The sequence below is a fragment of the Terrapene carolina genome, unplaced genomic scaffold (assembly GCF_002925995.2).
Source record: "Terrapene carolina triunguis isolate 2854851 unplaced genomic scaffold, T_m_triunguis-2.0 Scaffold34021, whole genome shotgun sequence".
Lineage (NCBI taxonomy): Eukaryota > Metazoa > Chordata > Testudines > Emydidae > Terrapene > Terrapene triunguis.
Window position 1 is genome coordinate 768,718 of NW_020698372.1, and position 24,936 is coordinate 793,653.

A 24,936-nucleotide genomic window follows, 5' to 3' on the forward strand; every position below is an offset into this window, starting at 1 on the left:
AAAACATGTAAACAGGAAAGTCAAACAAAAGGGGAATCAGTGCAAAGTGTATCATGATTACTCCGTCTTTGGGCGCCTCAATATATAGTCCGAACCATTTTAAAAAAATCTCACAATGTCCGCTTCATGATTATAGTGCCCAAAACCCTGCAGTCATTTGTCCCTCCAAGGGCACCTAAGCCAAGAACTGGTCAATGTAACCGGGGATCGAGGCGACATCCTCCGGGGAGAACTCCTCATACACCTCCTGCAGGTGTTTTTCAAGCCTCATCAGCAGGTTCCTGGGCAGGGACAGCTTATTAGGCCCCCCGTGGTAGGACACGTTTCCCTGCCACAACGCCAGCAGGTACTCCGGGATCATGGCCTTGCACAGCAGTGCAGCAAATGGCCCCGGTTTCTGCAGGCTGTCCCGGAGCATCTTCTCCTTCTGGCTCTCGGAGACCTTCAGGAGGGTGATGTCAGGCATGACTCCCTGCTGTGAATTAGGTAGGGGAAAGTTAGTATTGGGACTGCTTGCCCGTCCCTTTACAGAACTGCAACCGCCGGTTTACAGCCACGCGGTTTACAGCCGCGAGGGGGTGGGACAGGGCCAGAGTTCATGCTTGCAGGATTGCTGCCAGCAGAGACTCGCATTGCTTTCTATGTGAAAGGAGGCCAGTGCCACTCTTAAAGTTTTAAGCGGCCACAAGTCTACGGCTTACCATGTTTGCCATCTAGACAAAGTCCGGTGTCCTGCCCTGCTCCTCAGCTCGCCACAGCAAGACCGCAGGCACTGTAGGCGAGGGCCGAAAATTCGACCTTGTCCTCAGTGCGCGTGTGATAGGTGCTCTGCATGGTCTTGTTCACAGAGAAAGACTATGTTCTCTGTTCACAGATACATTGCTCTGTCTCAGGAATTCACTCCCTTTTTCCAATTCCCACAGCCACATCTGCCCAGAGGCTAGCGCACATTAGGAGGAGGAAGAAGAGGACACGGGAAGACATGTTTGCTGAACTAATGGGATGCTCCCGAGCACAGGCAGCCCAGCAGACACAGTGGAGGGAGAACTTGTCCCAAATGCACCGGGCAAACATGGAACGGGAGGAGAGGTGGCGACAGGAGGACAGGCAGGCTACTCAAACGCTGCTTGGACTAATGAGGGAGCAAACGGACACGCTCCGCCGCCTTGTGGATGTTCTGCAGGACCGGAGGCAGGAGGAGAGAGCCCCGCTGCAGTCTCTCTGTAACTGCCCTGCCCCGCCACCAAGTCCCATACCCCCCTCACCCAAAGTCCAAACACGGAGGGGTGGAAGGGGCCGGGAAAAATTTCACTCCACCCCTGCGGACTGCTCTACCACTAGAAGGCTCTCATTCCCCAAAATTTGAAAAGTCCTTTCCTACCCGCCTCACACAAGACCCCGTCCAAGTTTCACCCCCCCGTTCCATGTGCGGTTGTTAATAAAGAATACGTTTCTGTTCATTTCTGTTTCCATCCTCTTCTTTTGGAGGGGAGTCTGTCTGGAGGGGGGGGAAGGGCCTTGGTCATTGGACAGGACAGTCACCTTTAGCAGGGGGCAGGTGCAGCAGCAGGGCACATATACAGTGCAGTGACTAGTTATCCTGGTCAGTCTGGGAGGTGGTTTTCATGTTCTGTGTGGTGGGGGCGGTGGTGTTGCTCTGTGACTTGGTGGCGGGGGAGGGCAGTTACAGATCTTATGCAGCGGTCCTTACCCTGGATCACAGAGCCGCGCAGCAGGGGATCTGTAACCCTCCTCCCCCTGCAAGACAGTCACATAGCCGACACATACACGCAGTCCCGGCCAGGAGGGCTGGCAGGCTCCGTTGAAACAACCAGTCCACCATCGCGGAGCCTGTCATTCCTGGAGTTTAGAAGCATCATTTGCATCACAACCCTAAACCCGCTCCCCGCCACAGTCTGCGTCCCAGGTTTAAAACATTCCCGTGAAAACAGTAATAAAGACAACGGTGTCCATGAACAAAACAGAACAGATTTTATTTTTTGGGAAGGGGGTGAAGGGGGTATGTAATTGGAGAGGATAGTCGACGGCAACTGGGTAAAGAAACGGGGGCAAGTTCAGCTTCTGTGTCCACAAACTTAAAAGTCAATGGGTACCCTGCTCAGCCTTGAAACTGGCTTTCAAAGCCTCCCGGATGCACAGCGCGTCCCGCTGGGCTCTTCTAATCGCCCGGCTGTCTGGCTGGGCGTAATCAGCAGCCAGGCTATTTGCCTCAACCTCCCACCCCGCCATAAAGGTCTCCCCCTTGCTCTCACACAGATTGTGGAGCACACAGCAAGCTGCAATAACGATGGGGATATTGGTTTCGCTGAGATCACAGCGAGTGAGTAAGCTTCTCCATCTCCCCTTGAGACGGCCAAAAGCACACTCCACTACCATTCTGCACTTGCTCAGCCGGTAGTTGAACAGTTCTTTTTCTGTGTCCAGGGCGCCAGTATAGGGCTTCATGAGCCAGGGCATTAGCGGGTAGGCTGGGTCCCCGAGGATCACTGTAGGCATCTCCACATCCCCAACAGTTATCTTGTGGTCCGGGAAGTAAATACCTTCCTGCAGCCGTCTAAACAGACCAGAGTTCCTGAACACGCGAGCGTCATGAACCTTGCCCGGCCATCCGACGTAGATGTTTGTAAACCGTCCCCGATGGTCCACCAGTGCTTGCAGCACCATTGAAAAGTACCCCTTTCTATTGATGTACTGGCTGGCCTGGTGGCCCGGTCCCAGGATAGGGATGTGAGTCCCATCTATAGCCCCACCGCAGTTTGGGAATCCCATCGCAGCGAAGCCATCTATGATGGCCTGCGCGTTTCCCAGGGTCACTACCTTTGACAGCAGTACCTTGACGATTGCCTTGGCTACTTGCATGACAACAACCCCCACGGTAGATTTGCCCACGCCAAAGTGGTTCGCGACTGACCGGTAGCTGTCCGGCGTTGCAAGCTTCCAGAGGGCTATGGCCACTCGCTTCTGGACAGTCAGGGCTGCTCGCATGCGGGTGTCCTTGCGCTTCAGGGCAGGGGACAGCAACTCACAAAGTTCCAGGAAAGTCCCCTTCCGCATGCGAAAGTTTCGCAGCCACTGGGATTCATCCCAGACCTGAAGCACTATGCGGTCCCACCAGTCCGTGCTTGTTTCCCGGGCCCAGAATCGCCGTTCAACAAAATCCACATGCCCCATTGCAAACGTGATGTCCTCGGCGCTGGGTGTCGTGGTTTCTGACAGCTCTGTGCTACTCTCCGACTTCAGGCCCTCACTCCGCTGCCGTAGCCTCCTCGCCTGATTTCTCTGCATCTGCCTCTGGGAAAGGTGTATGATAAGGTGCGAGGCGTTGAGAACGGCCACAACTGCAGCGATGGTCGCAGCGGGATCCATGATCGCAGTGCTGTGGCGTCCGCGCTGTCACTGATCAAAAAGTGCGCGAACTGATTTCCCGCCGGCGCTTTCAGGGAGGGAGGCAGGGCGGTAGTGACTGACGGATGACGACAGTTACCCAAAAGCACCCTCGCCACAATTTTTTACCCAGAAGCCATTGGGGGCTCGACCCAGAATTCCACTGGGCAGCGGGGACTGCGGGAACTGTGGGATAGCTGCCCACAGTGCACTGCTTCCAATGTCGACGCTTTCCCTGGTAGTGTGGACTGACAAAGTCGAATTACTGTCCTTAGTGTAGACACACACGTTCGACTTTCTAATATCGATTGCACATATTCGATTTAACTAAAATCGAACTACTCTCGTAGTGTAGACATACCCTAATTGCCTTCTATGATGAGATAACTGGGTCTGTGGATGAGGGGAAAGCAGTGGATGTGTTATTCCTTGACTTTAGCAAAGCTTTTGATACGGTCTCCCACAGTATTCATAGATTTATAGATTCATAGATTCTAGGACTGGAAGGGACCTCGAGAGGTCATCGAGTCCAGTCCCCTGCCCGCATGGCAGGACCAAATACTGTCTAGACCATCCCTGATAGACATTTATCTAACCTACTCTTAAATATCTCCAGAGATGGAGATTCCACAACCTCCCTAGGCAATTTATTCCAGTGTTTAACCACCCTGACAGTTAGGAACTTTTTCCTAATGTCCAACCTAGACCTCCCTTGCTGCAGTTTAAGCCCATTGCTTCTTGTTCTATCCTCAGAGGCTAAGGTGAACAAGTTTTCTCCCTCCTCCTTATGACACCCTTTTAGATACCTGAAAACTGCTATCATGTCCCCTCTCAGTCTTCTCTTTTCCAAACTAAACAAACCCAATTCTTTCAGCCTTGCTTCATAGGTCATGTTCTCAAGACCTTTAATCATTCTTGTTGCTCTTCTCTGGACCCTTTCCAATTCTTGCTGCCAAGTTAAAGAAGTATGGGCTGGATGAATGGACTGTAAGGTGGATAGAAAGCTGGCTAGATCGTCGGGCTCAACGGGTAGTGATCAATGGCTCCATGTCTAGTTGGCAGCCAGTTTCAAGCGGAGTGCCCCAAGGGTCGGTCCTGGGGCCGGTTTTGTTTAATATCTTTATTAATGATCTGGAGGATGGTGTGGACTGCACTCTCAGCAAGTTTGCCGATGACACTAAACTAGGAGGCGTGGTAGATACACTAGAGGGTAGGGATCGGATACAGAGGGACCTAGACAAATTAGAGGATTGGGCCAAAAGAAACCTGATGAGGTTCAGCAAGGACAAGTGCAGAGTCCTGCACTTAGGACGGAAGAATCCCATGCACAGCTACAGACTAGGGACCGAATGGCTAGGTAGCAGTTCTGCAGAAAAGGACCTAGGGGTCACAGTGGACGAGAGCTGGATATGAGTCAACAATGTGCTCTTGTTGCCAAGAAGGCTAACAGCATTTTGGGCTGTATAAGTAGGGGCATTGCCAGCAGATCGAGGGACGTGATCGTTCCCCTTTATTCGACATTGGTGAGGCCTCATCTGGAGTACTGTGTCCAGTTTTGGGCCCCACACTACAAGAAGGATGTGGAAAAATTGGAAAGAGTCCAGCGGAGGGCAACAAAAATGATTAGGGGTCTGGAGCGCATGACTTATGAGGAGAGGCTGAGGGAACTGGGATTGTTTAGTCTCCAGAAGGAAGAATGAGGGGGGATTTGATAGCAGCCTTCAACTACCTGAAGGGGGGTTCCAAAGAGGATGGAACTCGGCTGTTCTCAATGGTGGCAGATGACAGAACAAGGAGCAATGGTCTCAAGTTGCAGTGGGGGAGGTCTAGGTTGGATATTAGGAAACACTATTTCACTAGGAGGGTGGTGAAGCACTGGAATGCGTTACCTAGGGAGGTGGTGGAGTCTCCTTCCTTGGAGGTTTTTAAGGCCCGGCTTGACAAAGACCTGGCTGGGATGATTTAGTTGGGAATTGGTCCTGCTTTGAGCAGGGGGTTGGACTAGATGACCTCCTGAGGTCCCTTCCAACCCTGATATTCTATGATTCTAAAGGAGAATCAAAGAATAATGTTACAAGGAAATAAGCTTTCTTGCTCATCCTACAATATTCATGTACAAGTTTAAAAGTGTACACAGTCCACCGGGAAACTATTTCACTATGGGCCAAATACAGACTGTTTATGATAGTTTGCAAAAAACTATAACTCTTCTACTAAAGTTTCACTCTGTTTTTAAAAAGCAACACAGACTATGTAACGTATGTCATTGCTTTAGGACCCTCTGGTATATGTTGCAATAGGCACATTGGGGCTTTGTTAACAGTGCTATAATATCTATTTCTAAAAACGTTCATGCTTTAATTATTTTTATATGCTTCAGGTGTCAATTCTAATAACCCCTGTCCCTTAGAACACATGAATTTTCTGAACTGCCTGCCAAACTAAAAAGCCTAGAAGTGTTTTTATTTGTGTGGTATTAATACGCACTCTTTACAAAGGGTTAGCATAGGGGTTTTTTGTGCCTTTTTCATTCACACACATATGACCCTGCTGGCACTACTGGTTTAGAAACTTGCAAAGGAGTTTACCTTTACATCGAATGAAGGCTTGAAGAGCTTATCTTTGGAAAGAAATTTGGATGGTGTGTCAAGGTGTAAAGATGGTTCTTTCTGGAGTAGTCTTCCTTCTGCAGGAAGGGTTGGCTTTTGCCCAATATGGTGCGAGATCACACTATGGAAAGCTTTACTGTGGAACCGGTTCACATCAAGAGGTGTCACAGCTGTTTTCTTCCCAGTTTCAAGGAGATTGCTAGGATGGTCTGGTATATCTGAAGACATTATAGTTGTCTCTGTCTTGTTGGGCTGACTTATGAAACTCTCTTCTTTATCTTAAATGAAATAAAGAAAATTATAATTAAGTACCATCATTTTTATCCTTAATGTAAATGTGCAGATACTTGCATTATGCTAAGGATTTTATTTATCCAATATTTTGTTCTTCTACGTATGCTGTAAAATGAAGGGAGGGTTTTTGTTTTTAAGTTCCTATTTTCTACACTAGTGCTTGTGCTATACCACATTATTACTGTGCTAGTCCTTAAATAGAGTAACCTTTGTCTCTCTCATATTGTCTTGTGCTTCAGTGAATTTTAAAGTATTAAACCAAGAACAGGAACATTTAATTATGACACTGCTGAAAAGCTACAACAACTCACCTGTTTTCTCTTTAATGATCAGCAGCCTCACTATAGACAAAATGCTAATGGCATAAATACTACTAATCAGCACTGGGTAAAGCTGAGGCATCTGAGAAATCAGAGATGGAAAAGATTTGTTAGGCCAGGGGTCTGCAATCTTCGGCACGCGGCCCATTAGGGTAATCCACTGGCGCGCCACGAGATATTTGTGGTTCGGGAGCTGTGGGAAGCGGTGCAGGCCGCAGGGACGTGCTGGTTGCCGCTTCCCGCAGCTCCCATTGGCCGGGAACGGTGAACCGTGGCCACTGAGAGCTGCGGGGGGCCGTGCCTGCAGACGGTCAATGTAAACAAAATGTCTCGTGGCCCGCCAGCGGATTACCCTGATGGGCCGCGTGCCGAAGGTTGCTGACCCCTGTGTTAGGCAATCTAGTCCATCATGTTGCCAACTTTTCTCTGCTGTATTATTCTACACCTCTTTGCCAACTCAGCTTTTAAATGGCTCCAGTAATAGGGCTTCTAATACATCCTCTAGAAGACTCACATTTTATATTTAATTGTACGCTTTTTGAAGCACGGACTTCATAGTGCTGGGTGGTGTTGGTGGCCTGTGATACATAGCAGGTCAGACTACCTGGTGGTCCCTTGTGGTCTTAAACTCTACAACTGTACAGAGTCTAGTATTACAGCTCCTCAAGCCAGTTTAGACCCTCTGGTTTCTACTCTAATACAAATATTAAATAACCCCCCCCTCAAAGTTAGGATTTTTTCCCCGCATTTTCAGCCTAGTTTTCCTTTGCTCAGTTTCATTCCATTACCTACTAATTACACTTGCTTAGGCCACCCTGTTAAATTCTTTTCCCTCTTTTGGCCAAATCTTGATCTCATTCAAGTCAACAGACGTTGGCCCTTGGAGTTTACACATTTCGAATACTCGTACATAAGTATGACTTGTAGTCTGAATTATCTTTTGGTCAAACATATATAATTGGTTTTACATAAAATCATTCCTTCCAGTCCCTTAATCATTTTGTTGCTTTTCTCTGAATTCCTACTCAACCTGTCAAGATCTTTCTGGCACTGAGGTGCCCAGAGCTGAATGCAGTATTGCAGGTATGTTTTTAATCACTGCAAATTTATGCAGCCCACAAATGCATTGGTAAGAACTAGTGAGTTAACTGGTATTCAGTATTAATCAGTCCAGTTTGCTTCTCAATTCTAAAAGGGGCACTGTCAAGTAATTTAAAGTTCGTTTTGTTTAGAAAAACATTTTATAGAACTTTCCTTCTCTTGTAAAACAATTTTTAATTAGATTTAAAAACACTCTTCCAGAGTGTTTTACAACTTAACACAATAGTATCATGTAAGGGAGTGTAAACCAGAAAGTGGAAATAACTAGACATTGGGCTAGATCCTCAGTTGATATAAATCAGCATAGCTCCATTGACTTCAATAAAGCTACACAGTGATTTACCCCAGCTAAAGATCTGGACCACGGACTATAAACAAGTGGAAATGACTAGCCTTTACAGTCTCAGCTTAGTGATAGGCTGAAAGTAAACATCTTAACTAGTGAAAAGTAAATTATAAGCTGAAAAGTCTTTTGGTTTTAATAGTTTAAGGTCCTAAGTATTAGAAATCAGCTTATACTCAAAAATTTCTCTTAACAACAGTGCAATGCAGTGTATCATGACATGATTAACGTATACTAAAATAAACGAGAAAACATAAAAGACAACCAACCTCCAGTGTTAACATTTTCAACTGGGAACTTGCTTTCATCTGCTTTCTTTCCTGTCCTTGCAGATTGCAAGAGCCAAGCCATAGTGACTGCAGGTAAATTCCATTTCTTTGCTGCTTCATACTTAGAACCATCTGGCTCTTTGACCACTAGGTGGGTGCTGGCACACATTCCTTTCTTTGGGTTGGCTCTTCGCACAAAGAATTCCTGGACTCTGAAATAAGTGTATATAAGTAACCATTCAAAAACATAGTCATTGTTTAGACTGTTCCTATTAGCACTGCGGAGCCAACAAAGGCATGGAAGAGTGAGTTGGGTTCTAGTCTTGCTTGGGTATCATAAATAGAACTATTAACTAACTTCCGAAAGCCAGGCCATATTCGTCCCTCACTTACACTTGAGCAACTCCACTAAAGACAATGTGGTGCACATTTTTAACTGTAATGGGGGTAGAGTTGGCTACAGATTATTTTTCTAAACTGGTGACAATGCACAAGCCAAAAACTTCAGCTGAATTTCTATATCCCAGGCTGAGTTTGTACGGCTGGCAACTAGGGAGAAAAAAGATTTTACCTGTACAATGAGCAAACTCCATGAAAATCACTGACCAAGTAAGTGGGACATTTGTAGTTGTCCATAGTCTTTCTTCCCCCCCTCCCACCTTTTAGAAGTCATTTTTTAGAACAGATATTCACTAGTGACATACACAAATATTTGAACACTTAACGACACTGTCTCTAGAAGGTGTAATGACAAACAAGGGGGGAAATACAGAACCAAATAATAAATCACAATGTTTCAACATTAGTTTTCACAAATGAATAAAATCCAAAAGAAGTCTAGAACAAATTTTAACTCCAAACTAAGTTTTTTTCTAATTTTTTCTCTAATGTGACTAAACACTTGAAAAATTTTTAGATGCCAGAAAATGAACATAAGTGGCAACAGACTCCATACCTTGCTCCAAGAAGACCTGCCAAGAACACCAGGGAGTCTCTCTCTGCACCAGTAAACTGGCTGAAAGACAGCACACAGTCTTCCAGAGGAGTGCTTCCTTCCATTACTGATACTGGGGTGAAAAGTGGGTTGGACTGAGGGTTTAAAAGGAGCTGCTGTTCTACACACATAATCTTAAAAATGATGAAATAAATGAAAATGAGAATCAAGCCAAGAGAAATGAATTTGACAAACATTATTTCAGCCATTGTACTACAGCATTTATGGAATCAACAGCAAGACATTCTTTGTCTTTGTGCCTCAAGTTCAAAGTAGAACATGTATTACTCTATATGTGATCAGATACATTCCTTAAAAGATCCAGAAAGTTTCAGTTAAATTCACATTAAGATTCAAGCTTCCTGAATTCCTATTTTTCCAACGACTACTGCTTTAAAACATTTTAAAACCCAATATAAGGGTTAGCATAGGTTTTATTTCACAGTTAATTATCTAATAATGAAAAACACCAAATTAGTCCAGGTGATAAGAATTATCTAGGTCAACATATGTAAATGTTTGACCATCTGAGCTATAATGTCAGCCTGCAATTGCATCACCCAGATACAGCTACATATGTTATTAGAGAAATATGGGGAAGTGTGGGGCAAGAGAAAAAAAGATAGCTCACTATCAGATGTTAAAACAGAAATGTCATTCATAACTTAACTGCACCCAGCTCTCTCTTCATAACTCTATTATGCAGACAACAAGAGCAGAATCTTGTGTACAAAGTCTTTGTGCCACTAAGTCAGAATCTGATTTAATAAAGCAGGAAGAAATAAATGAGACAGGTAAAAGACATGCCTATAAAGAAGAGGTGCATTAAAGCACTCTTTTAATTTGGTGTACACTAATTAAACAAAGCTAAAACCTCTGTTCTAATGCAAATATAACCATCAATAAGTTTTCAGTTTCTAGATTTCTAACACTAATATTTGTTTGGTCATAGCACTACAGTATCCCCTTACCAGCCATGTGTTTGTAACAACATCTCCTACAGTTGACTCCACCTTGCATCCCAGTAAAGGAACCACAGCATAGTCTGCAATTGCTCTGTTTTGAGGAGGTAGAACTTTCCCAGCATTCTCCTTTATAATTTCTACAATGCAGGACTCATCCTCTTCACCAAAACCCAAAAGAAGGAACCTTTTTCTGCCGAATAAGCCTTCTTCAACCACTGTAGAAGTCTGTGTCAGTGAACTATGACAGATAGAGGACTGCTTCTCTTCTTGAATGGTAATATGAGCAGCATCACTGAAGTGACCAGTTTCTAGCTTTTCAACTTCAACTAAAAAAGAAAAAATAACCACTTGATGAAAATGTCACATACAGGGATGTAAGGGAGAAAATGAGTTTCAACCATCCTGTTAGTTATTAATTGAAAACAATGCAGTACTGGAACCCAAGGTTTTAGATTTCATTTACAAACTGTTCAATATGAGGCATGTTTACATCTAATTTATATTGTTTTCTTAAGTACAATAGGGAAATTAATATACAAACCATGTGAAAGTTTAAAAAATGTACATGCTACAGAGTATGAATTGCAATTTCTTTACATATGATTAAAATCAGGCAACTACATATTTTTTATGTCCATCTTTGTATATAGCACCACAAGCTTTTCATAAGAGCTATACATAAATTTTGTCTTTTTATGAAGTGCTTGGATCAGAACTTACTTAATGTGGAATCATTATTCACATATTGAGAGAGGAGGTCATCTTCATCTGCTTTCTGGTGCTGTACAAGCTTCACAGCTTCTTTTTTTGTGAGACTATTACTTTTGGGAACAGTTCGCTTAATTCCAGGTTGCTCCAAAATTGTATTTTCTATTGGCTGGTAGTTCAGAGGGATATACTGCTCCACTGGAAGTAAGTAACCCTTACCAAAGCACTCCAGCAACCATTTTGCTGTCACTGCATGAGGCCTATGAAATAAAATTATTTTTTATATTACAAACCAACAAACCAACACACACACACACACATAGGTAAGATGGCTCTCAAAACCATTTTAACCCATGTTTTTTTTTCTCTCAGACACTGCTCACTCTACAAGTACAATTGTGTTTCTGTATGAAGTTTGTGACACTCATCTGACTCCAGTTAAAACAAAAAAGTTTGAGTTGCATCCACACTGCAGCCTTTAGCATTTTTTTTTAAATATTTCAAAGTTTGAGAATATGGATTTTTACACATTTTCCAAGAAAAATGTAATTTATCACAAATATTGAAGGTTTCTAGAATTTTCATATAATCCTCCTCGGCTAATAATTTTTTTCTGTTGAATGTGAGGAGATACGCTACCTAAAAAACACTATTCCCAGGGGTAAAATATTGTTGATTAGTGACCACAACTTAATGGTCTTTACAATTTTTATCTCTACAGTATACACAGCTATTCAGTCCAAAAAAAAGTTTAATCAATACGTGTTTTCTTTGTTTACAAGAGGAAACATGATTATAGAAGTGTCTTTTAAGCAACATAGTTATCAGAACCTGTGAGTAGTCTTGTTCAAAAACTGCTTCAGTTCATCATTATATTCTCCCACAATAACATGGGTGACATCTTCATTGAGCTGATTAAATCGAACACCACCACCACAGTTAATAAGCCTTCTCATTTTATCTAACTTCCTGCCACTGAAGCCACAGAGATAAATCTGCAAGGAGAAAGAAAAGAACAGGGTAAGATATTTTTGGTTGAAGTAGTTGTATTTTGATACCATTCATTACCCAACCAAAGAAACATACAAACACACAAGTTTTAGCTTATGAAAAATTGCAAAAAAAACAAAGAAATTATTCCATCCTCGATGCTCATCTTGTGACTTTGTCTTGCACAACTCAACTTCCCACTAACAGAAGGAAATGCCAATAAAATATTTTCCATTAAATAAAGTTGCCAATACTGCTTCACATCTTATCCAACTCCAATTTGAAGACACTTTTTCCAGTACCCCAATACATTATAAACAATCTAGTTTGGTTTATCTTGAAATAGATTATATCTTTGTGCTGGGAGTGGGACTACATTTTACTGTAGCAATAACTACAGGAGACCAAGACTAGCTGCATCCAAAGGATAACTGGTCATTTCAGAATTGTACATTGTTAAACTTACTCGACACCCATCTAGTAAATCATCAGGGGCTTGAAAAGAACTGATATCCAAATTTTCCAGATCATCAGGAGGAGGATCCAACCTGCTGTTCATAGCAGAGCTACATGCAGTTTCATTAATGCCATTCAAACTGATATTGGAAATGTGGCTGACATCTGAAAGGGTACGACCTTTAAATAAAAGTTAAAATAAAAAAAAAAAAGGAAAATAAGTTAGTCTCCCCAATGCTTAACCAAACAGAATGTATGACTGTCAAATATGATTTTGCCATGCTAATAAGGAAGACAAAACCTGAAAACCACGATAATGCATAGTCTAGCCTCTGTTAAAATGTAGGGTTTCATTACACCAAAATTCAGTATGCTCTCATTATTAGCAATGGTTTTTACACAGAACTCATGTTCCTCTTTCTCCAGAAGAACTGTCAGCCTTAAGATGTGGGAGAACAGTTTCTGAAAACTTATTCTGCTCAATAAGCTTTGTGGCCATCTACTAAATTAGATGTATTTACATTTGATATGAACACAGTCTGCTCTTGGTTGTTGCCCTCTAATGCTCCTAAGAGGAGCAAAGAAAGAAAGAAAGAAAGAATTGGGCCCTGACCCTGCAAAAACACACACACACACACACACACACACACACACACACTCTTACTTAACTTCAAGCATGTGAATAAACCCATGTACTTAAATTTAAGCATGCGTTTTCAGGATCAGGGCCTCATTACCAAAATTTTAGTGCAGTTAGAGTCGGTAGCAGCCCACTTAACTGAAACATTTCCTTTCCCTTAACTGAAATTTCATCAACTCACTCAGTATACTGAGATGTCTTACTTACTGTCAGGTTTGCTGGCTTGGCTAGTAGGAGTTGATGTACTGGGTGTGGTATTTTGCTTTTGTACAGACTCTGTCTTATACATTGCCTCATCCTGGCAGAAACCGTTCTCGATACTGTCAAAAAACCACTGGATGGACACACACTGCACATTCCATTTTTTGGCACATTCATATTTCTGGCCTTTATATAAAGACAAATCACAATCAATAAAAGGCTAATGCTCCAAAAAGTGACAATTCTGAATGAATGACCACACATTGCAAAATCAAAAAAGTTAAAACAAAACCTGTATTTGGAGGTGGTAATTACCAATACATTCCCAAATACCTAAGGGCTTTTCCAAGTGGCAGTTTACATCAAATTCACTAAAGCTGTATCAATGTAATTTGGTTCCTCTGACAGCACTATTGCCTATGATATAAAATATTATTTGTTGATTTTATAGTACAGCTTTCATAATCAAGCTATCCTAATTTGCTTTAAAAGCAGTGTTAGGTATGCTAGTGCAAACACACTAGCCAAATAATTCTAACACATTAGGTTCTGTTTTTATCTGTTAGGTTTTCTGTTTTGAAAACTGCCATGAGATCTTAAACTTCCATCTGAACTGCAACAAGAAATTGGCAGAAGGAACTGCTAGATGTCAGATACAGATGAACAGCAATACTACTAAACAATAATCATACTAAGCAATATTAATGATTAATATACTTACCTCTTACAGGATGCTATAAAAATATCAGTTTTATAGTTCATCTGTACTTCATTGCAGTGCTAACATTAGACATTAGTCCAAAGTTCTGCTATGGAATTTGAACTCATGACTTTACGGCCTAAAAACTATGTGTTTTTATAATATATTATATATAAAAGCAAATGCATACTTTTATTCACATACTTAAAATGGAAAGCAACTGTCAGCTAGCAAAAAAGTCATCTTGTGACCATGTTATCAAGGGGATATATTTCACAGCTGTGACATCAAAGTTGCAAAACATCAAAGGTTAAAACTTTCGTAACCTTTTAACCAATATGATTGTATTGTGTATGGAAAATTAAAATATATGGTTGGCTGAGCTACCAACAATGTTAATCTCATCTACAATGAGCTGTTTATAACTGTCTTAAATTAAAAAAATAAAAAATCAAACGGGGTAGTCAGCATTAGCACATTCTGTCATGTTGCAATCAGATTTTAGTCTTACTTGGCTCACAAATTCCAGACTGATGTGTTTTGGAAGTGTCTATACAGGTGTTTATACTGCTTTCATCATTCTGGTATCTGAGCACTCGAGCATTCAGACCCAGTGACGAAAATGCCTCACATTGTTCTGCAGAGCTGACAGTCCCACTGAAGGAGCTACGCCAAACTCTTTGGCCAGAGACAGAATTGCCATAACAAGATTTTGGGGCTTCAAGAGGGGAAAAAGAGAAATCACAAAGTAATTGCCTGGGAAAAGTAGGGAGGAAATTTTAAAATTCTGTCCATCGTGTCTCAAACAAAACTACAAAGAACAAAGTAGTGCTTTAATTTTATTTTAGTAAGAGGAAACTCAGAAATTTTAGTGGGAAAATTTTATCTTCAAGTTTATTTGTAATCCAATTAATATCATCATTAAAATTCCTAAATCTCCTAATTTCACCAAAATTTAGTTTAGATTCTATTTTTTCTTTTCTGTAGGCCTCTCCCCTTCCCTTCTCTGATAGCGTTTGGATCTCTGCTTGTGTGTCCCTTTGTTCTCCTTTCCACCTTCCCTTAAGAACACTCTGTATCACTCTTCTTGCATATAATATTTATCGTAACAGCACTGGCAATAACAACAGCATAATGAAACAGATACAGACCTAGGCCCTGATTTTCCAAACACTTATTCACATGCATAGCTTTACGCTAAGTTGTCCCTTCAAACTTAAATTGATTAAAGAATATCTACCTTTTGGCTCTTGAACAATGAGGTGGGTGCACTCATTCATCTTGAGCTGCCCTGTGTATTGACCACCATGCTCAGTAGTGAGACGCTGGACCTCCTTCCTGTCCACACTACTTAAGCCAGTTACACAGATTGTACAGCCACGAAATAAAGGACATATGAAGTCTTCCATGCTTATATCTGTGTATCTAACCATACTGAAGGGGGGGGGAAAAGAAAGAAAATAAGACAGATCATTTTCCAACACAACTCCAAAGGAATAAATATAGTCTAGAACCAGTACAAGATTTAATATTTCCTAATACAAAAAGTGGTTCTTTTACCCTTGTTGCGACTTCTCCCACAATGCTTTTACCCAAGTGGGAAGCAATACGGGTTTCTTCAGAGCAGCAGCCACTAAATATTTCTTGCTGCCAACTTCTCCAGCTATAAGATGAGTTACTGATGCATTGAGATCTCTGTATACACGGCCACCCATCATCTGTACATACTTATGAACTTCTTCCTAAAGAGCAAAAACAAAGCAAATAAAGATAAAGTAGTCAAACAAAATGTATATTTTAATATTGCTTATTTTTTTTAAAAAATATTACTCCATATCCTGTGATTTCTCCTGGAACTTAACTTTATGGCAGCTTTAAAACAGAAAAATATATTTTGCCTACATAGAAATGAACAATTTTGAAGGAATCCCTTTAAAAATTGTAAAATAGTGAATACCAGGGGATTGTGCCCTCCAGAACACATTTACAATCCAGATTAAATAAGAAAAAATGCCTGTGTTCTGTTTACTACCCAGGAATCCACATCACATACTATTACTAGACAGAAACAGTCACTTAAGAAAAAATGTCATATTTTTATTAAGAGTAAAATTTATAAATAGCTTATAAGGGGTTAACAAATGAGTAATAGATGCCATAAGCATGATATATACATGAGTACCATGTGTTATACATCGCTATAAGTTAGGGCTGTCAACCAATTACAAAATTAATAGCAATTAATCGCTCTGTTAAACAATAATAGAATACCATTTATTTAAATATTTTTGGATGTTTTCTACATTTTCAAATATATTGATTTCAATTACAACACAGAATACAAAGTGTACAGTGCTCACTTTATATTCATTTTTTATTACAAATACTTGCACTGTAAAAAAACAAAAGAAATCGTATTTTTCAATTCACTTAATACAATAATAATGCATTAATTAAATTTGTGACTGAATTCCTCGGGGGAGAATTGTATGTATCCTGTTCTGTTTTATCTGCATTTTGCCATATATTTTATGTTATAGCAGTCTCGGAGGATGACCCAGCACATGTTCGTTTTAAGAAACACTTTCACTGTAGATTTGACAAAACATAAAGAAGGTACCAATGTGAGATTTCTAAAATTAGCTACAGCACTCGACCCAAGGTTTAAGAATCTGAAGTGCCGTCGAAAATCTGAGAGGGACGAGGTGTGGTGCATGCTTTCAGAAGTCTTAAAAGAGCAACACTCAGATGCGGAAACTACAGAACTCAAACCACCAAAAAAGAAAATCAACCTTCTGCTGACTCAGATGATAAAAATGAACATGTGTTGGTCCGCTCTGCTTTGATTCGTTATCGAGCATGGACACATGTCCTGTGGAATGGCGGTTGAAGCATGAAGGGACATATGAATCTTTAGTGCAACTGGGAAGTAAATATCTTGCGATGCCGGCTACAACAGTGCCATGTGAACACCTGTTCTCCCTTTCCGGTGACATTGTAAACAAGAACTGGGCAGCTTTATCTCCTGCAAATTTTAACCAAACTTGTTTTTCTGAGCGATTGGCTGAAGTAGGACTGAGTGGACTTTTAGGCTCTACATTTTACATTGTTTTGTTTTTGAGTGCAGTTATGTAACAAAACAAAAAAAAATCTATATTTGTAAGTTACACTTTCATGATAAAGTATCAGGGGGTAGCCGTGTTAGTCTGAATCTGTGAAAAGTAATAGAGGGTCCTGTTAGTCTTAAAGGTGCCACAGGACCCTCTGTTACTTTTTTCATGATAAAGAGATTACACTACAATACTTGTATGAGATGAACTGAAAAATACTATTTCTTTTGTTTATCATATTTACAGTGCAAATATTTGTAATAAAAAATAATAATATAAAGTGAGCACTGTACACTTTGTATTCTGTGTTGTAATAGAAATCAATATATTTGAAAATGTAGAAAAACATCCAAAAATATTAAATAAATTTCAATTGGTATTCTATTGTTTAACAGTGCGATTAATCACGATTAATTTTTTTGAGTTAATCACGTGAGTTAACTGCGATTAATTGACAGCCCTACTATAAGCACATCAGTAGACGTTATTATAGATGATTATAAGACACTTATTAACCTGGACTCTAATTGATTAACTAGCTATTCAAACATCTATTCATAATTTATTAAGCCTTTATAAATGGAACCTTAATATAAAGTGTGATCAAAATGTTCAATATTTAACAGAAATTCAGAGTAGCCTAAGTATTAAATCTTTAATTACTTTATAGTTTGAGATAAACAGTAACACATTACATAGTCTGTGACATCTTAGCCGTAGACAACTAGCCGGACAATCCGTCTAGATCTCAAGTCAGTTCATGAGCGCTATAAATTATTCAATAGTTTTTATGCTCCCCCCAAAACAACCAATGAAGTATTTTTTTTCCTACATACAACTTGTATAACACAGATCTGAGGTTTCTGCTGATCTCATTCTTTAAACACAGTACAGTAGTCAATTGAGAAAAAGTTAAATGCATCCTAACACCCAAAGTAAAACTGCAGATGTTAACTCATTCAAAGGGACAAAAATTATTCAGATGGAAACAATAAAAGTGTCACATCATCATCATTTAAAAAAATAATTCTTTCTATATATATTTGAATTCTATTCCTGACTTTAAAGTTTTCAGTAAGTGCAAAATGCATTTACAAAGAATTAACCAATAAATCTTATTAATGCTGTATCTGGAAGTAAACTTCACAAAAATCTAGCTGAACAATTATTCTTTCATTATATATTGTAATGTATTACCCTAGTTTCTTTTTCAAGACTAGTACAGGATATTGTTACATCAGCCATGGCCATATTATGAACAGGGTATTCAGCTCTCGGGACACATCGCTGGTGCTGCATACAAAATATGACTACCTGTGGTCCAACGATTCTACAGCCAAGCTGCAACAAAGATCAAAGAGGATTAATATGAAAGGAAGGGTGACACTTTTCTCACAAAAAAATGATCTTGTAAAAAAAACCGTATCTTGGGGAACATCCTACATCCCATTCCAGTAACACAAAGCGGTTGAAACTGACCAACCGATTGGCTGGGGACTGCTCAAACATAGGGAAATCCTCACGTGGAATAGAGCTGGCCCCAGCATAGGTAACAGAGGCAATGTCTGGAGCGACACTGAGCTCTGGCTATCCTATCCTTTGCTACTGCAACATCTCAGAGATCACTGCAACCATATCATTTTCCCAGGCTGCTCTATGACTGGGAGAAACAAAAAAGGTGGCCACAGGTCCTGCAGAAGCAGAGGCAATTGAGACTGAAGGTTTGAATCCCTTGTCTTGTCTTCCCTTTTATGCTATTCCTACCCTTTGCAATTTTCCCACTGAAACTCTATTTAACAGCAGACTGTATTTACACATATTCACTGTGTACATTATAAGCCAGTATACAGAATTCAGAAAGAGAAAATGTGTAGGATCATGTATATGAGCATTCCTTAAAAAGGAATAGGACACTTGAAAGTGATCTAGTGGGTAGCAAACCTTTTTGAGGTGACTAAAAACAATGCCACTAAAAGGGTCACAGATGTAAAGGGATTTGTCATTCTCTTTTATATTGAGTGCTGGCACTTCTTCAAGGATCTGGAGATATTCTTCTGACTGAAATTCTTTTATGGACTGCAAAAAAACATGAAACAACAATATACTTAAATTCCTTTTCCTCTGTTAGACAATTCTTTTAAATGAATCCTATGTCAACAGCAAAAGCATAACCAGTTGAAATTACTCATAGCAAAATTATTATACAACAATCGATTTGTAGTGAAGTTGAACAAAAATATCAAATTATTTCAATCCACTGAAATGTACAGTGTACAAATTTTCACCTATTGGACCTGATCTGTGCTAAGAGCCTTCTAACTCCCACTGATTTCCCAGGGGAGAAATGACTTGACACCCTCCTCAATAAAGCTATAGTAGCGTGGATGAGGGACCTGAACCATCAGGATTGCAGCTCACTTTGTTCTGGAACCTGCTGAGTGCCCTCTACAATCACTGTATGATCGGGATGATCATTCAAATACTAGTTACCCAGGCACAGCATACCCCTTCAATAAGTTAATTCAAACCCCGTGGAACAATTTGCTCCTTGGGGAGGTCAAGGTTTTTAACTAGGTTATTCAATCTATCTTCAATTATTTCAAAAAACACCTCACAGTATTAAGCGCTATGCCAGGCTGGATTGGGCCAAAAGTTTTGAGTGCTTCAGCACCTTTCCAGAGGCACACAGCACCTTATAGGATTGGTGCCACAGGGAAATTGGTTTCACAAAACAATGATTTCACTATATGAATTCTCTACTGTATTAAGAAGTGAAACTAGCCCACTATAATTAGTAAAAATATAACATAAATGTATATATAGTAAAAATATAACAAAGAAAACGTTGATCCTTGCTGTAGAAAGAAAGTTAAACAAGGCATCTGTATTATCTAACATTAAATGCCTTCATCTTACAGAAATAATAAATTTTATTTACAGATATATGCATTAATAGGCTACAAATAACCATGAAAATAATTAGATGGAAAACTAAATTCAGGAAAAAAACAGCTGATAGTGGTACCAAAAGTGCTTACCTCAAGAGCTTTAAAAAAATATTCAGAGTTTCCAGAAGACTTTATAAATTTAACAAAAAATGGCTCCTTGTCACTTTTCATCCTTTAACTAATGGATGAAACAAAAATAAGTTTTGACGTTAAGTACCAGTTTTCAGAATAACTATGTTATATATTCAAGACCTGCATTAATGAGATGTATCTAACTTATTTTTCCACATAAATTATTGCTTTTTCTGAATTTCTTGAACAAATGTATCCAAACATTATGAACAATTCACACCCTGGAAATGTCAGTGCTTCTAATTTGCTCATATACTGCCCCAATAACTGTAGTATGTACAGCAGAGGTGGGCAAACTATGGCCCGCGGGCCACATCTGGCCCGTGGGACCATCTTGCCTGGCCCTTGAGCTCCCAGCTGGGGAGGCTAGCCCCACTTCCCCACAGCCTCAGCTTGCCGTGCTGCCAAGGCTCTGGGCGGCGCGGCTACCAGACATGCTGCTCTGAGCGGCATGGTAAGGGGGCGGGGAGTGGGGTGGATAAGGGGCAGAGGGTCACGGGGGGCAGTCAGGGGACAGGGAACAGGGGCGGTTGGATAGGTGTGGGAGTCCCGGGGGGGCTGTCAGGGGACAGGGACCAGGGGGGCTTGGATAAGGGGTGGGGTCCTCCATACAGTTTTGGAACCCCGATAGGGCCCTCAGGCCAAAAAGTTTGCCCACCCCTGATGTAGAGGATCAAATACATCTCAGGGCACGTCTTCACTACCCACCGGATCGGCGGGTAGCAATCGATCTATTGGGGATTGACTTATCGCGTCTAGTGAAGACGCGATAAAATCGATCCCTGATCGCTCTGCCGTCGACTCCGGAAATCCACCGCGGCAAGAGGCGGCAGCGAAGTCGACGGCGGCGCAGTAGCGGTCGACTTGCCCCCGTCCTCACAGCCAGGTAAGTCGACCTAAAATACGCAACTTCAGCTACGCTATTCACGTAGCTGAAGTTGCGTATCTTAGGTCGACCCCCCGCTGTGGTGTAGACCTAGCCTCAGAGATCATTCTCTCTGATGCAGAAACGGAGTAGGGGTGGAGATCAGGTACCTCTTGGCTTAGTTCTCTCTCCCTTTACTGACTGGAGAGTTCGCTGGGGCTACGAGGAACTATACTGGGTAGGCCCCTAAGCACAACATCCTCCACATCAGCTCTGCTGAGCTCAGGGCAGAGAGATTAAACAAACCCGGGCTGCGTTATCTTTCCATGGATCTCCTTTACCAGGGGAGTCCCTTATCAGTACGTCACCACTGGGCTTTCCCACAGGACACTGTGATCGGGTCCTAGGTGCTGAACTTCTTACAGAAGCTTCGTTCAACACAATACAGCCTAACTTAAACATCGATTACACGCCTCCCTAGGGAAACCCCGGGCTGCACAAGCGAAGCAAGTAACACCACGCAGCGTTCCTCAGCTGCTGACAGCCCGACCTGGGGCTGAAACGCGCCCTAACGTTGCTTTCCGAGCAGGCTCTCTCCGAGGCACAGCTCCCCCGGCTGCTGCAGCTCTCTGGACGCTCCGGGGGGGGGGGGGGGGGGGGGGGGGGGGGGGGGAGGAAGAGGCTGCAGCAGAAAGGGAGCCGAGTCCCGGCGGGGTACCTGGGAAGCGAGGCGAGCGCCCCTCCCCGCGCGACACCTTCACGAAAACTCCGCGGGGGGAGGGGCGGCGGTTCACTCGCGTGCACAACGATCACACGCGCTGCGGCACGTCTCGCGCCTGCCACGCGCCCCCGCAGATCTGTCACCTCAGACCCCTCCCGCCGGGCTGTGCTGGGCCCTGCCGGGCGAGGCCCCCGGCGGTGTTTCCCTGCCCGTGGAGGAAAGGGCCGAGCCGACTGGGTTCGCCACCAGCCCAGAAGAGTCGGGGCCCCTGGTGAGCGGGAAGGTCATTCCGGGGCGAGAGGAAGCGCTGGGGCGGCTAGAGGAGAGAGTGGGCTCGGGGAGGAGGGAAACTGACGTTATGGATGATGCAGCCTCTCACCCACCAGAATGAGCTCGCTTCCGCAGGTACTGCCTGTCCGGCCGGTAACCCAAGGCGGGCGGGAAAACAGCTAGAGCCACACTGCGCAGGCGCGCCAGGAGCTGCTAAGAGGCGCAGGCGCACGCTCATCCCTATCACGTGACCAACTCTCGCAAGACAGGCGCAACACTTAAAGGGCAAGCCGCTGTGCCTTTAGCTTCCTCGTATAGCGCCTGAGCGCGCGCTTCTCGACTTCGGCCCGCACGAGTGGTTCTCTGCCACTGGCTGCCCGTTCTTCTCCCAGCGCTTGCGTCACTAGCTTCTGCCCGCGCTTTCCCGCGTGACTGAGCCGCCGGCGGCGCGGCGCCCCTGGATGCCTTCCTGCCACTTCTACGCCTGCTCCAACCTCGGCTCGCGCGCGCCCCGCTGTGGGGGGGCGCAAGTCGTGGCGCGTGGCTGTAACGGCCGCTGGGCCTGGTGGGGAGCGGCCTCCTGGGGTTCGGGGTGTCAGCGCCTGGCTGCCTCCAGCCCCCCAGCAACGGCCGCAGCCACTCAAGCCAGCCCGCTGGCGCCCTGCCGCAAGAAGGGCAGCAGAAATTGCATCCCTCCAATTTTGCTACCAATAGCTGCTTCCGCCATGCAAACATGGTCTTTTTCCTGTCCGTCAGAACTTGCTCCCACCTGGTCGGGGTCGCGAATTCGGAGGGCTGGGGGCTGCTTTGATAACCTGCAGAATTTGCTGCTTCTGGCTAGTTTGCAGTTGACTTATTTGATTTTTGAGGTGCGCGGTTTCAGTTTGTGTGCGAGTAAGTGCAAAGGGAGGTGAGACTTGGAGGTATGGAGGACAGACATGAGCCCAACTTGATACCATGGGGCCCATTTCATTTATTTCATTTGCCTCCTTGCTAATTTGCAATTGATGTATTTGATTATTGAGGTGGGCTGTCTAATTTTGTGTGTGAGTACATGTAAAGTGAGGTGAGACTTGGGTTAGGGTTATTACATTCATACAGACACCAGTCTAGCGTAATCCTAGCTTGGGCTCTATACAAGGAGTATCTAAAGCAATACTTTTTTTTATGGTCAAATTAAATGTTATGGGCTTTCTGCCAGTATAGGGTAGGTGAATAAATATTTGGCTGGGCTGGTAAATTTTCATGCCAATATTATTTACATATATATTAACTTAAAGGAATATCAAATACACAGTATATGAGAGACACCTATTGTAGGTATCTATCTCTCAGTCTCTGTACAGAAGAATTTTTTTTTAAAAAAAAAAAGACCCCACAACATTCTGCAATTTCACACACCCTGCCTTTAGTAGGGTTAAATCTGGAAGTATATCAGATGTCTTTTTACAAGGCTGAATTTCTTGCTGAATGAAAATGATAAAGAAAACCTGAATCTGGAAATCACCATCATTGCCACCAAGACTTCAGATTCACAAGATAATTATTGTATTTTAAAACACAATGAAGCAAAAAGGTCCAGTGCAGTAAGTGAATGCAGTTGGCTATAAAGCCAACGTGTTGGTACATAATGAAGTTCTACTTTCCACCCTCTCACCCCAATACTTTGTCTATATGCTTTACTACATAAAAAATGCATTAAAAGAACATTAAGATACAAAGTCAATCACTCAAAAGTAAGGAAATGCCAGAATTAAGGTTGCGTCTGCAACATTAATCTGGCACCCTGTTAGCATATGCATTTTGATATAGTCTTTAAATAAACAATCACATACTATTTTTTCCACAGGACCACTGCCTCAGTGCTCTGGGGATGAACCAGAATTGTCTCATTAATGACATATCATTCACTGAATAAGGCAGGGATCCTTAATTCTGGCATTTCATAGCTTTAGAATGCTTGACTTGACAAACTGCACATTTGTTTAACGTTGTTTTTCTCAATGTGATTTCCTAAACAAATTGAAAAAATTAATTCCATCATGTTAAACCACATTGATCCCCAGTTCATCAACAGGGTTCTAATCTTCATTTCTACAGCATAGACCTCAGCTATGCAGTTTAGATTAACCAGTAGCAGTAGTAGGCTGTTCTCCTCTATAAAGTGAACTAGAATGGGATGAGACATACACTTTGTCATTGGGTTTCACCAGTAGTTGCTGATAACAGATAAATGGAGAGATGAAGGACTCCTGGATTCAGGCTCTATAGGGGAGTGTTCTCTAGCGGTTATAAACCATTCTGCCCCTAGGCTCTCTAACCCCTTCCCCTTCTGCTCATATCCAAGCCCCATCCCTTGGTTCTTGCCCCACCGAACCTCTTCTGGTCCAATGCACCAGCTTCTGTTCCTTCTCTGCCGCTCCCACATCCTCAGCTTCTAAAACACCATATTCTCTACCCATTTCTCACCTCTCTCCATTCCAGTGTGCCTTCTTCTTTGTCCCCACTGCCAGGGCACCAGGAAGGGGAGCAGAGAGCAAAGAAAAGGCAATCTACCTGTTCTCAGTTCCAGTACCTGGCAGATGAGAGGAGCCAGTGTTTTCCCCAGGAATTGAAATTAGAGGGGGTGTTTGAATTTATGGGGGGAGGGGGACACGGGTGGGACCGTGAGGGTGAAGGTGGGCTGTATGGCACCATAGTAAAAACTGAAAAATGTTTCATGACCATTTTATTAGATTTTACTCGTGTTTTAAAATCATCACACAAATTAAAGTTGGCTACTCAAGCCTTCTATGAAGCACTACATCTACATCCTTCTTGGTTTCTGGTTATAATTGTGCACAACTCTGTTAATGAACTTCTTGAATGCAATGCGTTCGTCTTTGGTGGCTTCTA

The 24,936-nt window shown here is 42.5% G+C and overlaps 1 protein-coding gene across 5 annotated transcripts in view; it reads right to left on the reverse strand.

Moving 5' to 3' along the window:
* Positions 1–22,229, reverse strand: part of LOC112117851 (DNA topoisomerase 2-binding protein 1) — a 59,912-nt gene extending 37,683 nt beyond the window's left edge. For 4 of the 5 annotated variants that reach the window (XM_024215940.3, XM_024215939.3, XM_024215942.1 and 1 more), the window contains exons 1-14: positions 22,155–22,229; positions 20,144–20,231; positions 19,047–19,181; positions 18,303–18,446; positions 15,556–15,737; positions 15,236–15,429; positions 13,302–13,481; positions 12,465–12,634; positions 11,840–12,003; positions 11,021–11,268; positions 10,307–10,626; positions 9,297–9,469; positions 8,342–8,553; positions 5,994–6,292 (exon numbers count right to left, since the gene is read on the reverse strand). In XM_024215940.3, the coding sequence (XP_024071708.1) occupies positions 5,994–6,292; positions 8,342–8,553; positions 9,297–9,469; positions 10,307–10,626; positions 11,021–11,268; positions 11,840–12,003; positions 12,465–12,634; positions 13,302–13,481; positions 15,236–15,429; positions 15,556–15,737; positions 18,303–18,446; positions 19,047–19,181; positions 20,144–20,224 (2,502 nt within the window). In that variant the 5' untranslated portion in view covers positions 20,225–20,231; positions 22,155–22,229. The remainder of the gene's footprint in view (positions 1–5,993; positions 6,293–8,341; positions 8,554–9,296; positions 9,470–10,306; positions 10,627–11,020; positions 11,269–11,839; positions 12,004–12,464; positions 12,635–13,301; positions 13,482–15,235; positions 15,430–15,555; positions 15,738–18,302; positions 18,447–19,046; positions 19,182–20,143; positions 20,232–22,154) is intronic. The other variant, XM_024215941.3, reaches the window with a different exon arrangement.
* Positions 22,230–24,936: the final 2,707 nt, after the last annotated feature.